Source organism: Thermobia domestica, chromosome 1 (genome assembly GCF_964235325.1).
Source record: "Thermobia domestica chromosome 1, izTheDome1.hap1.1, whole genome shotgun sequence".
NCBI classification, from domain to species: Eukaryota; Metazoa; Arthropoda; class Insecta; order Zygentoma; family Lepismatidae; genus Thermobia; species Thermobia domestica.
This window is the reverse complement of record NC_137454.1, coordinates 198,160,491-198,178,553: the sequence shown is the minus strand read 5'-3', so window position 1 is coordinate 198,178,553 and position 18,063 is coordinate 198,160,491. Positions and strand designations below refer to the sequence as shown.

The window sequence follows — 18,063 nt, the reverse complement described above, 5'->3', positions numbered from 1 at the left end:
AAATTCAATGTTTCATGCAATACAACATAATCACTTCGGTCACATTCATTCATATGTCCCATACACATACTACATTATTATTTAATTTTTAGTTTAAAATTTATATCTATAGCATGTCATTAACTTGGCCTACATATTTAGCCATGGGACAACACTTTCACTATAACGATTACTACTACTAATGAAAATGAATTATGTACAGATGATATGACTGGAAAAAAAATCCTACGCTATGTGACAGAGTTAGCACTTTCCTTATTATAACTTAGACATAATATATTTATCTCATGGATCAATATAGCGAAAACAAAATATTCTTTATGTGCATTACTTGATGAAGAGTGACAAGTTGACCTGACCTAACCTTTCAAATTATGAACTTCCATAAATTAAGTATAAGTTGTTTTAAAATCTGTACCGGAAGCATTTTCTGAGACTACAGTTGTACCGAAATAAATTTTATAATCAAAACGTTGAGTTGTGCTAGAGTTTACATATTAAATTTTTGTACTATTGTTAGCGGAAACCCTACGGTGAAGCTATAAGATGCACCACGCAACTCAAAGTTTTATGCACACATGTTAGTCATTGTATTCTTACTTGCTAATATCCACAAAATTTTAAACAGGTAATACTGATCGAAGATTTGAAGTTCATACAAGTGGTACCATAAGTCAAGTCGTCACCAGTCTAAATGGATCGAGGAAAAGAATAAGGAAACTTTTTACCTTCTTGTTATGCGCTGTTTATATCACCCAGACTCCTCTGGTCATCGCCCCATACCGTGGATGGAAAACCCAATATCCAGACGAATACAGATGTTATATACAAGTAAATCATCCGCCACGAGCTCTTCGTCGAAGCCATAGATGATTATCTATTGTGACGCGTTACCAAAAATGTTAAAATTTTAATTTCGATTTTCAGAGCCTCCAAATTTTATGTCCAATAAATGCACGTTGTGCCGAAAATTCAATTTAGAAATCTTTTTACCCAATACAGCGATTTATGCTGGTTAAATTTTTAATATTTTTAGAAGGCCCTGAATGCGTCATATCGTTACACACTAATAGAAAAAAGTGCGTCATTCAATACCGGGCTATTACACACCCCAGGCTAAACACGATATCTCATACTGCAAACTGAAAATCTTTATCGTAATTACCTTCTTTAATTTTAAAAACCTAACGAATTATTAATAAATATGAAATATTCAACTATCTTAGTATTTCCCCAAACTAAGAACAGAATAATTTTTACATCTCACTTACTTTTGTCATCCCTTTCGAATTATATCAGACAATCACCAGCACACATCTAGTCGCATACTCAAACCTAAAATCGCCATATTGGCCCTTGCAACTTAACATGCAACAACTGAAGAACGACACTCGACGATAAAAGTAGTTGTTACAGCATAGTTCAGTGTGTAATCTATTTACATATATATTGGTAACTACACGTTTATTAAAAGTTATGGGCGAATTTAAATAAATAATAGGGTTTATGCAGAAGTTATAATTATAGTATTAACATGAATAAATAATAGGGATTATGCAGAAATCCAGAAAAATTTGATATAGGTTTAAGATATGAAATCACATTCGTAATTAATTTTGATTTAAGCGTAGCCTTACTATAAATTATGCTGCGGTACAGATATAGTATAGACCTCACCATTTAGAGGGTTTTCTTATATTAACATATGATAATCGAACATTAGAATAACATCCACGAACAAGTAATAAAAACGAATGGCACGACTTCACAAAGGGGGGGCCATTCAAACAAACAACGGAAAAATAATAATAACAATAACAAATGTATACGTTAAACGGTAAACGGTACGTTACACAGGTCTATAGCGATTAAAGAATAATTTATGTGTGATTGTATCTAGTAACACTCGCGCTCTCTGGAATTTCCATTTTTTTTTATTTCTTTTTTTTAAATTTAAATATAAGGCTTAAACTCAAAACTCCATTTAAAAATGTGGAGGAAAATCTAGCACGAATTGCACGATGCTTATCACGCTTAACCCTTTCCGGATCCTGGCATTTTGGGCTATTTTTTAGACTTTCAGTCAAGCAGCTACTGCATCGTCACTATTTATCCTAGGATCATGGTTCATACCTCATTCTCTTCAGAATAGAGCAGGCTTTCAAATGGTATCACTCCCATGCCCATACCATATACCAGGAGAGGGAAAATTGATGTCAAAGAGAAAATTTTGATGGGAAAATTTTTTTGTCCAACTTTGGGCCCCCCTGTGTGAACGTAGAGACCTCCAAAAAATTTGATGAATAGTACTTGGTAAACTAAATGTGTGTACCAAATTTCAAGTTTCTATCTTGAATAGTAAGGGCGGGAGAAATTTTATCAGGAATTCCCACCATGCCCAAAACGACCGCAAAACACCATGATTTCAGGGAAAAAATTTCCTGAGACATCCCTAATTACCCTAGGGTCATGTTTCGCCCATCATTCTCTTCAGAACAGAACTGCCTTTCAGACGTTATGACTCACGTGTCTCTATCATGTATGTAAAGGGGGAAAATCCCGAAGAAAGGGATTTTTTGGGTCTAAAAATCCCTTTTTTCAACTTTTGCCCCTCTGGACCCCCCCCCCCTGTTTTTACGCAGAAATCGGAAAAAAAACTTCTGGTAAATACTACTCGGTGGACTGAATGTTTGTGCAAAATTTCAATCTTCTACGTGAAAAAATAGGCCCGTCAGAAAAATTTTCCCTACCATGCCCCACTTTTACTCTATACAGAAGTATATTTGGATAAAAATTCACTGAGACGGCCCTAATTACCCTAGAATAATAATTCGACCGTCGTTCTCTTCAGAATGGAACTGCCTTTCAGACGGTATGACTCACGTGGTCCTATCATGTATGTGAGGCGGGAAAATGACGAAAAACGGGATTTTTGGGGTAAAAATATCCCTTTTTTAACCCTTTGCCCCTCTGGTTCCCCCCTGTTTTAACACTGACATTGGAACAAAAAATCTGGTAAATACTACTCGGTGGACTGAATGTTTGTGCAAAATTTCAATCTTCTACGTAGAAAAATAAGCCCACCCAAAAATATTGAACATAGGCTTAGAAAATGAGAAAAGAAATTTTTGGCTTATGACGTCATCACCTCCTATGTCTGGACGCAGGACGGTCTGAAACCATACGTAATGTCTTCTACAAGGCCTCTGGACTAAAAAACGAAAAAGCTCAAATAGAAGAGAAATAACGCAATGTACCATGAAAAACGCGTATGGTGCAAAATTGTACCATAGGATCCCCAAAGGGTTAAAGGACACTTTTTCGAAGATTATGGAAAATTTAAACTAAACAATTACTTTGTTGTTCATATCTAGGTTTGTCGGAACATAGAATTAAAGTCAAAATTATCCGCAAAATCAGGTCACCAATCGAAAGGAACGTTTCTGAATCTTAATTTTATCAGAACCAAACATCTTAAGTTAAATTTGGACGATGAACTGACAACCTTAAAATGAACTGACATGTTGTCATCAATAATTTTATTTAAAAATTCCTGTTCTATTGGCAGCAATCCCATAATAATAAATAATTTTTTTAAAAAAGGCGCTAATAGGAGCAATTTGTTTTGAGAGCATACTTCAGTTAATTCTGTGTAGCAATGTGTAAATATGTTGTAACATTTTCCTTCATTTCTATTTATTCTTCACGTATTATTTTATGCACGTAGTAAGAATACGTTTAAGTGGTCAACTTGTCTCTAACAGAATAACAATTCATGTTACAGCGCATGCAAATAATAAATAAATAAATAAATAAATAAATACATTTAAAAAAATCGACAATAAGAATCGAAATTATTCTTACATTTTGACGGAGCAGGAAAAATTTTAGAAAGATTTTTACTTCAATTTTATTTTAAATGTTGTGGTATATTTGCAGTTTATTTAGTTTATTTATTCCATTAAGTTTAAGAAAAATGTGCCAGACGCTTTTTTTTTATTGCACTCGAATTGCAAAATGTATGTTTTCCACCAGAAACAAAGTACTAACTGGTTTGAAGTAGATTGTTTAAACACTGTACATACCTTCGATCTCTATTGGTTTAATAAATTCTGGTTTTGTCCATATTGTAGGGGCAACGGGTGTGTGAGTAACAGATTTAGATATCTTCTGCTCCTGTAACGCAGAGGTCTTTTTCATTGCTGACGATGTATTTGAAGATCTCATGTTACTTACGTCTTGAAAAGGAGTTTTCTTAACGGATCTACTGATTTTCTTAGTGTGCTTACTGGATTCAGAACCTAAAATGCATAAATAAAAAACAAAGAATAAGATTTACACAGACTGAAGCAAATAGTTCTAAACTATTATAAATGCCATCAAATATAGAATTATCTTTCCACATACCATTTGTATATAACTGCAAAAATGATGTTTCGAACTTACAAGGGATTCGTCTTCTGGTTTTGAAGAAATGAGAGAAAAAGGAATTAAAATAAAAATTAACAGCAAAGTCTGCATTGATCAGTCCCAGTACAGGTGCTTTCTCTCAAGTTCTAGTCTAAACACAATAACAATATACGAGGTATATTAGAAAAGTAATGAGACTGCCAATACTGTGCACGAACCGACAAGGCTACCCTCTCCACCTTTAAAAGACAGTGAAGTAGATCTTTGCAATTAATTCAGTACAAGTTTCAACTTGCTCCAGTTGCTACACGATTGCTGAGAATGTCTTAAATGAAGTTCTTTTTAGAATGCCGAGAGCAAGTAAAAGAGTAATCTTGTGTGGGAAGACCTTCAACCTCAAAAACCATATGAAAAAGGCCATATGAACAGAGTGAAATCTCTTGTGAGGTCAGATTGTTGGTTGACGGTGAAAATGATCAGCGGAAGTTAAATTTGAACGTATTTACCGTCCATCAAATTTTAATACAGGATTTGGATGTGAGAAAAGTGTGTGCCAATATGGTTCCAAAAAACCATATCACATGGCAGTCTCAATCATAGAATTTTCGGCACATAAAAAATCATTCCTGAGATCCTCAGCCCCCTATTCGCTGGATCTCAGTCTCTGTGACTTCCTTTTATTCCCCTTGCTCAAAAACCACTTGAAACGGCGCCATTTTGGTACTTTAGAAAGTATCCAGAAGTGCGTAATCGACGAGTCGAAGGGTATTCCAGCGGCCTTCCACCATTGCTACCAAGAACGAAACAACGCCTCCACCGCTGTATAGCTAACCACGGGAGCAGTTTTATAGGTTATAACTTTGATTTGTGAAAATAAAAAAAATTAACCAATACAAGAAAATCAGTATCATTACTTTTCTAACACATCACATATGTCACAGGATGTATAATTAAGAATAATCACACACATGATTGACTAATTCTTACATTTAACTTCCACAAACCATTATAAAAACAATTTACCATACTCAAAAAGTGTCGCCTTCATAGGCATTGGAAACTCTACTCAATACCCAGTTGTTTTTAGATATGACGGCGATGTGTACACAATCAGCATTTCTCTACGTTGATCTTAAAATGTGTAAATACCATTCATTTCAATTTACCTTGCTAATTTGTGTAATAATAATAATAATAATAATAATAATAATAATAATAATAATAATAATAATAATAATAATAATAATAATAATAAAAATTAGCACCAGCGCATTGAAGAAAATTTGTTACACTTGCTAGCAAGGCATTCTTTTAAACTACAAAAAGTGAATCACAGATGAAATGATCAACTAGTGTCTCTTTGAATTCTACAAAACTCATTTCAGTCTTGTTAAGTATATATTCTTCAAGAATGTAAAAGAGAATGGTCTAGATGATAAAAAATGAAGTTTTATGAACATTGGTAGTTCAGAATTAACACTTTTGCAGTCATTCAAATGACTTTTAGTGATAAAGTAAAGGACCCCGCACTTTTCTTATGGAAAGTGGCTTTCGGCTAATGTTGTTGAAACTTCGCTGGTTGATAGTTCTTAACATGTGGATCAAAAGTCTCAATGGGCATAAAGACCGAAATCCACTCCTACCCCCCAAAAACCGCCTCCAAGTAGCTGGGGGGGGGATTGAACTGATTTCAGCATGTAAAACAATTTGTTGTTTTAATCAACTCAACAACAACCCCAAACAACCACATGTTAGACTATCAAACTACCCCACTTGACACCGCCCTTTGCCCGCACATATTCCCCCACCCCGCGAATTACCTTACGGATGTTCCATATTACTGTAGTTTATAGTTGCGCGTATGTGTTGAAACACCTACAGTTTTGGTCTCACCGACGATATAATGGGTTTCACGTATCGCTGATTACGAATCTGAGATGAGAGTTCTAGAATTCAAGATGGATGATTAATATGGCGGATCAAAAACACGAAACTCCTGAATGTAGCCACAAATAGCTGTTTACTAGGGTATTTTGGGTCGTTGGTTACGAATCTGAGGTCAAAATTCTTGAATTCAAGATTGCAGATTCAATATGGTGGATAAAAACGTCGAAGCCACAAATCGTAGTAGATTAGAGTGTTTTTAGATCGCTGTTTATGTACGCAACATTCCTTGATACTTCAACCACCATGTAGAATTATTCTGCACCCTTGCCCTTTAACAAACTCCACCACAGATATCTTAATGCTGAACGGTGTTAACATAATTCATCAATTATCTGTTCATTATTTTCATCATTTCGGTTTGCAGCATCTAATGTGGTACTTAGCAATGAGTCATCGGGATATCTAATATTCTGTAAACGTCGTGCATGGCCTAAATACCACAAGACACTTGCAACGTGCGCACATGTACCTAATGTACGAGCACCGCTTTGACATGTACAGTAGTAACCTTGAATAACATTTTGATATTCTGTAGTCTTGACAAAACCTTTCTCACTCCATGGAAGAAAACAAATTTGTTTCATTTTTCTGGCTCTTTTCTTGTTTTTAATCTTACTTCTATTTTAGTATTATTTAACCCTTGATGTGAACTTGTCAATTTTGTCTGAATAACTTCAATAGAGTTTTAACTAAACTCACTGAAGATCATGCAACAATCTAACGAACTCGTGTCAAGATACATGTTTTTTCATGAAGTATATACATAAGTGGGTCCTCTTCCTGAAACAGCTTTAAGATCTTCTGAAATGGTAATGGCATCTACTAGAAAATGTAACTAGCTAACAGTTCTCAAAGGAGAACCTTTAATACACTACACCAACAGTTTTGTCCTAACGCTGGGATATTATTATTATTACTGACAACTGAATTATAACCCTTTCAGCAGCTGCAGTCAAGGTCAACCACCGTATTTGGACAGAATGCAGCGTAAACTTAATATTATTGATCTCAGATAAAGATTATTTCATTGATTGAGACAAAGACAATTACAATATAACTTTCCTTAGATAGACTATTAATTCCGCTACTGACAACTATTTTTGAAACACTGGTTTATGACGAGCGCTCGAAAGACAGAAATATTTATGTGATTTTATTATTGATATTTTTATCCCTGTACTCTTGAAATAAATCTTACAGGCGTCTTTCCCCTTTCTTTGCAGATTCCTATTACCGTATGATGAAGTTCTTTTACTTTTCAGTACAGTGACTTTGCATGTCGACGTCAACGATTATCGGTCTTCATGGTGATTGAAACACGGAAGGTAGGTGTTTTGGTGGAGAAGTGTGAGAGAGATAGTGGAGAAGACTAGTTGAAGGTTATGGTTCTGAATGATTTAATAATTACTCCTCAAGGTAATATATTTTACGTGCGAAGTTTAGGTACATTTATAAAACAGATAAGTTAATTATAAGTAGTGAATTTACTTGAGAATCTCACCTATAAACAGTTTTCATTGAGTGGATTTGGTAATTACACATTATCCTTTTGTCCTGAACGTGACTAGCGTAGTGAGCTGTATTGGAGAGCCATTGGCTAACTGCTCGACTAGAGTCATCAGTTCTAATTGCTGATATTCGCGTCTGGAGAAGAAATGATACGCCATCTGGAGGATCAATGCTTCTACAGAATAACAAAGTACTGTGCGGTACTGAACTTTACCCTTTGAGCTATATCCATTCTTGTAACTATCATCTCTTTACTCCATTCATATCCCTTCTGTTTTCTGTTTGTACTTACTGATTATTCTTGTTAAGTAACCTAGGTCCTACTCCAGTACTTCAAATCCTACGATGGCGCTGTTAACTACTATCTCTATAAGCCGTCATTTTTCAGTGCATTTTGAGCTTAATTTTGATTAACACTACGCCCCCTACACGCTACTAAGAATCAGGAAAAATAGGACAATCTCAGTATCTACATCTGCTTCTTTAGAACATCCCAGGAAATACCAACATATATTTCTACTCGTAATGTTACCAACCTGAATAACTCAATTAATATTGATTTCTCTTGGTCCATATATAAATACATCTGAAAATATTACTGTTGGGATTATAGTTTTCTTTGTTTGTTCTATTGTGTAATCTTTCATGACAAATTTTACTAAATATATTGTAGTTTTTATGGTTAAGTAACTAGGCCTGCAAAGGATCCTTCACTATTATTAGCGGCTTCCATTATATCGCTTAAATGTGTGATATTTCGATTTTTCAGAAAGATAAGAATCTTATTTTGCAGAAAGAAAGATAAGAAATAGAAATATCACACATTTAAGCAATTTAAAAGAAGCCACTTTTACATAAGAAAACTTCAAAGTCCGTTGAACACAGAACACATTATTTTATCATTTATTTTCGTACCAAATGTTTTCTTCAAAATTTTGTTTCTAATATGAGAATTTCATTTACAAACCTGTAGGCTCTGTCCAAATCATAGGTGTTGAAGGCGAAGGTCTCCCTCCCTTTAACATTTTCTTTGTTTCCTGAGCATTGGACTGGTGACTAAAACTTTTGACATTACTAATGTCCATTAGTGGTGCCTTCGCTAGCGATCCAGCAGGATTTGCATTTTTGTGGTGAATACCACTGTCGATTCCTAAATGTAAAATTTGAAAAGTAAAATATTATTTGATAATATATATTGTGATAGTTACCAATAATACAAGGTACACGAAACTTGTTTTTCGTTATGTAAAAAGTTAAAAAATAATTCATTTCCTTGTAAAGTAATTCTTATCCTTCCTGCAACACTTCGGTCGCAAGGTTTCTACGACCCGACTTCACTTATGTGAAGTGGCATATTCAAATAAATGATTTACTTTTCAATTAGTTATGCAACAAATAATTGTGGCAGTACTTACTGCAAACAATAGCATCAATGGACATGACTGCTGAAGAAACACACACAACGACGGCATTAGAAACTTAGCTTTCAATTCTGAAATCTCTCTCAACGGAGTGAAGCAAAGAAAAAACAAAGATTATATTATATCCAATCGTATGTTACTGTCACTAATGTTATGATTGAAGAACGTATACGCAAGTCAACATCGGAATAGATTTCAAAAGCAAAAAACAACCTAAAAAAGGAACACACATATGCGCCGGAAACTCACAGCAGTGAAATCTATAGAAAAAACTTCTAGAGGAAAGTAAACAAAAGCAACAAAACTAATAAAATCTTATTGACATGGAGAAAAACAGATTAAAAAAAAAAAAACACTTCGAGGGCCGCGGTGCCTCACTAGTAGAGCGCTTAACTCTGGTCAATTAAGCTCCTGATTCGAAATCTTTTAGTTTAACGTCCCATGTAATGCGATTTAGGCTGAGAGGATGATTAAAGCAAGTGAATGAAAGTATTGGTAGAATGAATGTGGGAGGAGAAGCGAGCACTCCGAGAGAACCCACGGACACGATGTTGTCCATCACCAACTTATATGGCCGGGGAACGATCCAGACACTATGAGCTAGAAATGTGCGTTTACCACTGAGCCACTGTGCCCCACTTCCTGACTCAATTCAAGTTTCGCTAAGTGGGCTTTGTAGTGGACAAACATTACGTGAATGCGTTTTCTGGGATTATCACGTTTCCTCGAACTTTCTACATTCTTCGTTTATGCATTCCACTATTCTCGCTTATGCGCATATGCACTGTCGCTGACGCGCCTCCTCCCAACAGACACACTCCTTCGCTACCGATCGGGCATCCCTGTTGCGCTCCTACCCTGACTCGATTAGATAGTACTCATGGTTTTTAGTGGTCACCTAGCACAAGTTCGCTCGTGTTTTATGCATTGTATTTTTTACACTATATTTATACTGAACTTTCCTGAAGTCAATCCGCAACTAGTAACGGATGTCCTCAATTAGTGCATGTTATGCTAAGAGAAATGCGTATTTTATAAATGTATGCCCCCACAGAAAAATGAAACATTTGAGTTTTACGTCCCATGTTATACCGGGTAGGCTAAAGGAATACGGATGTAGGAAAGAGAACACGAAAGATGAAAATAAGAAGTAGTTGTGGTTAATAGTGAACGCCGGAAATGAAACAGGAGTAATTGCTTGTGAGGTATGCTAAAATAATAACAGGTAAGTAGTAATACAATGTTGCCAATAGATTCATGTGTGTCTTATTCGGAGCTGTCTTAACCTAACTACCTAAGCTTTAACATGGCAGGGTTCTAGAACTGATTACCATCCCAATTGAAAATGAAATGTAATCTTTGAATTTTACGTCCCAGGGTTATGCCGGCTAGGCTAAAGGAGACGATGTTGAGAAATGATGGAATGAAGTAAGTGGGAGGAAACGAGAGAACCCCAAGGAAACCCACGCACACGATGTTTGTCCACCACAATGTTCACTCGGTGGGAACTGGGATATAACCCAGGACCCAATGCGCCAGAGGTGAACGTTCTACCACTGAGACACCGCGCCGTGCATCCCAACTAAGTCGTAATAAAGTAACCAATATGGCTAGTAACTCGCACTCGTTCGCTCGGCATTACTTCGTGAATTGAGTATTGAGATTTGATAAAGCAACCAACCTGGCTACTAACCTACCTTCACCTATATGTGCGGACAAGCATTCAAGAACCTTCCCTTTTTAATGTGCTGGACCTAGTCTGCGTAAAGCACGACCGTATCTAACTTGTGTCAAGGATAGGGTGAAGATGGTGGGGTACATCCGTAGGGAGCAAGCGCGTCAGCAACGATGGGTATGCGCGTAAGCGAGGATGGTGGTAACACAAGTCTTCATGTAACTAGATGGCTTACATATCGGATAGCTTTATCATTACGTATTATGACTTAAGACACTGCATTGGCATACGCATTGAGTTCACCGTGGCTTCCTTAAGGAGCATTACATGGTTAAATGCACAGTTTGGAATAGTTAACATCATTACCGGTATTTATTTTGTTCAGTTACATTTTTCTCCTTTGAAAAATCTGCACCGGTGCCGTCCTAGTTTACTCAACCGTAGATTTATAATTTATAGAAGAAATATTGAATGAATTTTCAAAAGAGAAATATGTCACTTAACAAAATAAATGGGGATAATACCTCTGACACCCACAATAATGTTAAATATTCCAACCTGTGCTTTTAACCATGTAATACTCCTCAAAGAAGCCACGGTGAACTGAAGGTGCACATTTTCTATACGGATCCATAGATCTGCAAAATTTACTGAAGAAAATTCTAATAATATTTTAATAGAATTGTGTGTAAATAATCGAAATTTGGTGTGCACTTACCGGTACCTCTGAGATGAGTATTTGCATGTAAATGTAGAAATGAAAGACGAAGGTGGTATCCATATATTCTCATAAGGTAATTACAGATAAATGTGTAATTTATGAACTGATATCTACGAACTGAAGGGGTATTCTCGTGTCAGCGCTCGTGCAAGCAAGACGTGTAGTACAACCGCTCCTATAGATTTGCTTTCATTGCAAATATGTCTGACTTGTGTGGTAGTTGTAATAAAGAAATTTCAGCCGTCAATCTGAAAGAAATTATTTCGTGTACCGGTGGTTGTGATAATTATTTTCACGCCAAATGTACATCCTAGAAAAATGATGAAAATATTCGAAAACTAGGAGCAAGAAAAGAACAGTGGCAGTGCGATGTGTGCAAATCGGGCAATAGTGCGGAGTGTACGCTAAACCAAGATACTGACTTGAAGAAGATAGTGCAGCAAGTGAGTGAAATTCATGCAAATATGCCTAAAATTATGCAAATGAAAGATAGTATTCGAGATCTAGAGAAAACCATAAACTTTCTATCGGACAAATTTGATGACTTTACTAAGGAAATTTGTGATCTAAAGAAATCAGTTAGTGATCTAACGAAAAAGTCGGAAACTTTGGAAACAGAAAACAAAAAATTGAAAGAAGCATATGGAACACTAGAGGACAAAGTAAGTGAACTAGAACAAAAACAGTTAGATGAAACTAATGAAATAGTTGGAATTCCCGAGACAAAAGAAGAACAAACCAATGAAATGGTAATGAAGGTAGCGAAGGCAGCTGGAATAATAACAAAAAGTGAAGATATACAAAAATCCTATAGACTGCCCACATCAAGAAGAGACAAGCCCAAAATAATTATAGCTAAACTTTCTTCAAAAGTAATTAGGGATAACTGGATTCAGAAGTTTCGAGATAAGAAGAGTTTATTAGCATCAGAAGTCAAACCCGAGTTCCCAAAAAATCGAGTTTTTGTTAATGAACAATTAACACCAAGCAATCGAAAAGTGCTATACGAAATAAAACAATTCGCCAGGAACAATGCTTTTCGATTTGTTTGGGTGCGTGATGAAAAAGTGCTTCTAAGGAAAGACGAAACATCCCGAGTGAAACATATCAAAAAGCTAGAATATCTACAAAACATGCAAAACTAAGTGGCTCAACAGGACTGTCAACTTCACTCAAGATGGAACAGGTAATTAATGAAATTTTCCTATACCAAAATATAGACACTAACATCTGTAATAATATAGACTCTTTTAATGAATTATTTAGTGATAAAACAGGAATCGCGATTATTCAATTGAATATTAGAAGTGTTAGAAAAAATTTAGATGAATTTTTAGTATTGTTACAAAATATTTCTATAAATGTAGATATAATTGTCTTAACAGAAATATGGAAAAATGAAGCAACTTGTAACATTAACATAAACGGATATCGCTGTTATTATACAAATAGGTCTTTAACACGTGCAGATGGAGTCATGATATTGGTAAACGAGCAAGTTGACATTGATAAGGTAACGGAACTGAATCTTGCTGACGCCACTGGAATGCGCTTACATTTAAATAATGCAGAAGGTTGTAACATAATAGCTATATATCGCACTCCAAGTGGTGATGAGAAAGCATTTCTACAATCAATAAATGATGAGCTTAAAAATTCATCAACTTGCTCTTTGCTTTTAGGTGATGTTAATCTAGATATATTAAGTGACAAATACTGTGAAAATATAGACACGTATTTAAACTTACTATATAGTCATGGTTATGTTTCATGCATAAATAAACACACTAGAGTTACAGAATATAGTAAGACTTGTATAGATCATATATTTCTAAAGTACCAAAGTCCACTGAATGTCACACCAGCTGTGTTGCAAACAAGTATAACTGACCACTTTCTCACTAGTATAAATGTTCCCATTTCAATGCAAAAGAGGGAAAAAATATCATACGAAACAACAATTATAGATTATACTTTATTAAATGAAGAATTGAAAAAATGTAACTGGAATCTGGTAATACACAGTAATTGTGTTAATACTGCAACTTCAAATTTCATCCAAATAATGAAAAATTGTATAAGTAATTCACGTATTAACAATAAAAATAAAAAAAGTAAGTAGTAAATATCGCAAAATAAAACCATGGATAACAAAAGGATTAGTCAACTCTGTAAGAGAAAGAGATAGATTAAGTAGTTTAGTGATAAAAAACCAAAACGATTTAGAATTTAAGGAATATTACAGAAGGTATAGAAATAAACTTACACAATTAATAAAAGAAGTTAAAAATGACTACTATAGAAAACAGATTACATTATGTAATAACAATGTTAGTAAATTATGGAAGGTAATAACAGATATTATAGATAAAAATGACAAAAAGTATGTAGAAATAAATGAACTAAACACTAAAAATGGTCTAGTAACGTTTGAACGTGATCCAATGTTAATAGTTGAAAGTTTTAATGAGCATTTTTCCAGTGTTGGCAAAAAAATAGTTAACAAAGAGATTAATGATAAAATAAATTTGAATTTGAATTCTCAAACTAAAGTAGTAAACTCTATATTCTTCACTCCATTCACTGAACAGGAAATTGAACGCTTCATAAATGAATTATCACCAAAAACAACATCTGGTATAGACGAATTATCAGCAAGTGTATTGAAACCTACGAAATCAAATATATTAAAACCTTTGCAGTATATCTTTAACCTAAGCTTAGAAACAGGTGTATTTCCCTATGATTTTAAGACTGCTGTAATAAAACACATATATAAAAAAGGCTCAAAGGCTGACCCTAATAACTATAGGCCTATATCAATCCTGAGTAACTGTGCTAAACTGTTAGAAAAATGAATGAAGAGAAGATTAGTTAATTTTCTTGAACAAAATAAATTCTTTTCTTCAAATCAATATGGATTTCAAAAAGGTAAAAGTACAACAGATGCGGTATACAATTTAACAGAGATTGTTTGTAAAAATGTTGATAAAGCTGAAAAAGTAATTGCAGTTTTCCTAGACCTAGCTAAAGCATTCGACACAATATCACACAAAATTCTCTTAAATAAACTAGAAAGATGTGGAATAAGGGGTATATCGCTATCTTGGTTTAACAGTTACTTGAAAGACAGAAAACAGGCCGTCCAAATAGGTAATTTTCAAAGCAACTATTTATTTGTAAAACAAGGAGTCCCTCAAGGAACTGTATTAGGCCCAATATTATTTTTAATTTATATAAATGATTTGTGTAATTTAAAAATGGACGGGCATATACAATCATTTGCTGATGACACCTCACTTATATTTACTGGTAAAACATGGACAGATGTATTCAAAAAAACTGAAGCAGAAATGAAGAAAGTAAAACAATGGCTTCATAATCATCAGTTCGTATTAAATGCTGAAAAAACCAGGTATATAACGTTTTCACCAACTATAACAGGACAGCCAGAGAACATGTCACTAAAATTGCATTATTGTCAAAATACTGAAAAATGTAACTGTAGTCCTCGTATTAGTGAAAATAAAGTAAAATACTTAGGTACTTCTCACATTACACATATCGCCACAATACTAAGAAAATTATTATATAAATTTGTTCAATTACGAAACATTGTAAGCATAAAAATATTACGAACTGTATATTATGCTCTGGTAAATAGTATATTTACATATGGTATATTAATTTGGGGTGCTGCTTACCCTACTCATCTAAAACCTCTGATTGTTCAGCAAAATAATATTGTAAGAATATGTTTAAAAAAGGGACTTGAAAGTAGACTAGATAGACTCTATGACCAATTCTCAGTACTACCACTTTCAAAATTATATTTGCAGAAGGTATTAATATATGTTAAAAAGAACAGAAACAAATTGGAAGTAATAAAACATACGTATATAACCAGAAATGTGACAAACAAAGATTTAGAAATTAGAGCAACGAGTAAATCTATAATTCAATATCAAACATATTACAGAGCTCCAAAGATCTATAATGAACTCCCACTCCGAATCAAAGATGAAAGTAATTTCAAAACATATAAAAGGTTAATTTTACAGTGGTTAAAAGAATTAAAAAGTGTTTAAAAAATATATTGTTAGCTAAAAGTAAGAATAAACCTTATTTGTTACGTCAAGAAAAATAAAACACGAGAATCAGGCGCATACACAAGCATCTGCTTATGTGAGCCATTTTCTATCTTTTTTATTCTTTGGATAAAAAAAAAAAAATCGCAATATAGAAATAAGTGCATTGAATTAAGTTACCCAACACTGGGAGATAGACATGACTTCTGAAAGTCCGAAGTCCTGTCATCTCTAAGTGCCGGGTACGTTAAACTCTACTAATGAAGGGAATCTAGGAAGTCCGATTTCCTTTAAAGCAATAGCACATATAAGTAGAAAATTTATTTGTTAATTTCTGTAGGTTATTTTTCTTATTCTTTCATTTTATTTTCATTAATATTTTGTATATTGTTATTTTATAATTTAATATGTTTATGTATTTTTATGTATATTCTTAATATATCGGATACACCCAATATATTAATTTTCTTCTTCTTTAAAGAAATAAAATAAAAAAATAAATATTGAATTAAAGTAGTTTTTAAGCAATCGAAGTAGTTTGTGGTTTTACGTCCGACATGGATTGCTACTTAGAAAAACTGAAGACGAAGTGCAACATTTTACATAAGCATTCACGTTCAGGCAGCCTTTATGTACAGTGTATCAATTGACAGACGGTGAATCAAGGTATACGAAAGTAAAGAATTAAAAAGTGGAACCATTGAAATCTTAGCGATGTAGCACGTATACTCTAGATTATTAATTCCGGAATCGTGAGTAATGCCGGTGATGAATGATGTAGTGCGTAAGTATAAGCGCAAGTCGAGTCATGATATTGGGAGATATAAGACTTTGTCTAAATTGACATAAAAGTAGGAAACAACGAGCCCTGTGGGGCTTCTAAGTCCCTGTCTCCTTGCTCGCTCGGCTGTTTTGTTAAGATAACATTCGTGCTTTTAAGTGACAACCTAGCACAGGTTGGTTGGTGTTTTTGCAGTCCTTTTAAAGTGAACCTGCAGTAGATAATGCAAATGCACACCTCAAAAGTGATTCCTGGAGATACAAAAAATTAATGCAGAGAGAAAGAAGTATGCCTTTCATGCATTTGTGTATGGATCCGTATAGTATATTTGCACGACAGCAGCTACTAATTACAAAAATAGGTTAAATTCTTTTATCCCGCTGCAATATGGCAAACCAAATACAACATAATATAATTTTAACTATCCTAGCCTAACGTAAATCTACCTGGCGTGTTTTATAAACTGATGGTGGTTAATTGAATTTATGTCACAAATATTACAAAACAAATAGGGAAAGTGAAATAATTATTTTTCAAAAAATATCTCGAAAGGTATTCCTAACCTGGATGATATAAACTATTAGAAACAGTTTCTAACATGATTTAATTGAAGTAAAATATCGCTCATATTCAAATTTCTGGTACCGGATATTAAAGGATTACTATACCTGTAGATTTAATTGCAGAAGACCCAATCCGTGCATTTTCTTTGTCAAGATTCGAGAACATTAATGCAGACATCGTAAAAGTGGCTCTTGATGCACGAAGATAAAATAAATTCTTCTCAGTTATACTCTCTGTAGAGCGACTTCCAACTATGCATGCAGGAGTATATGTAAAAATAACCAAATATTTGTCCAAGTTTGAGTTCTTAATTAAGTTACGTAATTTTATATCAAAATTCTTATAAAAAGAATTTTAAACCGCAATACATATTCAATTCTGCTACCAATTGCAAGACCAGTAAAGGACTCAATTTTCATTGGATAACAATTTTAGGAATCAATGTGGCCAGTTCGTCTTGTTCTTCGGAGGTTTCTCCACTTCGAGCACAAGAAAAGTTTAGCTCAATGTTCCAAGATCCTGTATTGTAGTCTGTGATACTACCCTAGTGTCCTAGTATCTATAAACAAAAGTTAAAACACGAATTAGAAGTATAAACATTTAAAACTAAAACGGAATCAAAGCAAAAAGCAAAAGACAAACGTTGAAATCGATAGTCTCTAATTTTACTCATATATTTCATTCTTCAGGGAGTCATGGAACAGGGACGGCGCCAGGAACGCTTGATGGGGTGGGCGGAAAGAGGCGGACCTAGTTCCTAGGTGGGCGGACAATGAAAATTAGAACTGGGCAATGTAAACATTTTTTCACAATAATTAAGTTTCAATTTTTATAGTCGTTAGTTAGCTAAGGCTCAGACCGAAATTGGGGAGAAACAAGGATGTGGAAAACAGCTGTCTTGGCCTTATAGAAGGTACAATTCCGGCATTCGCCTGGTGGGACTGGAG

At 34.3% G+C, this 18,063-nt stretch overlaps 1 protein-coding gene across 1 annotated transcript in view; it reads right to left on the bottom strand.

Moving 5' to 3' along the window:
* Positions 1 to 17,568, bottom strand: part of LOC145692727 (uncharacterized) — a 35,836-nt gene extending 18,268 nt beyond the window's left edge. Inside the window, exons 1-3 of the mRNA XM_081768157.1 lie at positions 17,221 to 17,568; positions 8,834 to 9,016; positions 4,086 to 4,301 (exon numbers count right to left, since the gene is read on the bottom strand). Of these exons, the coding sequence (XP_081624283.1) occupies positions 4,086 to 4,301; positions 8,834 to 9,016; positions 17,221 to 17,293 (472 nt within the window). The 5' untranslated portion in view covers positions 17,294 to 17,568. The remainder of the gene's footprint in view (positions 1 to 4,085; positions 4,302 to 8,833; positions 9,017 to 17,220) is intronic.
* Positions 17,569 to 18,063: the final 495 nt, after the last annotated feature.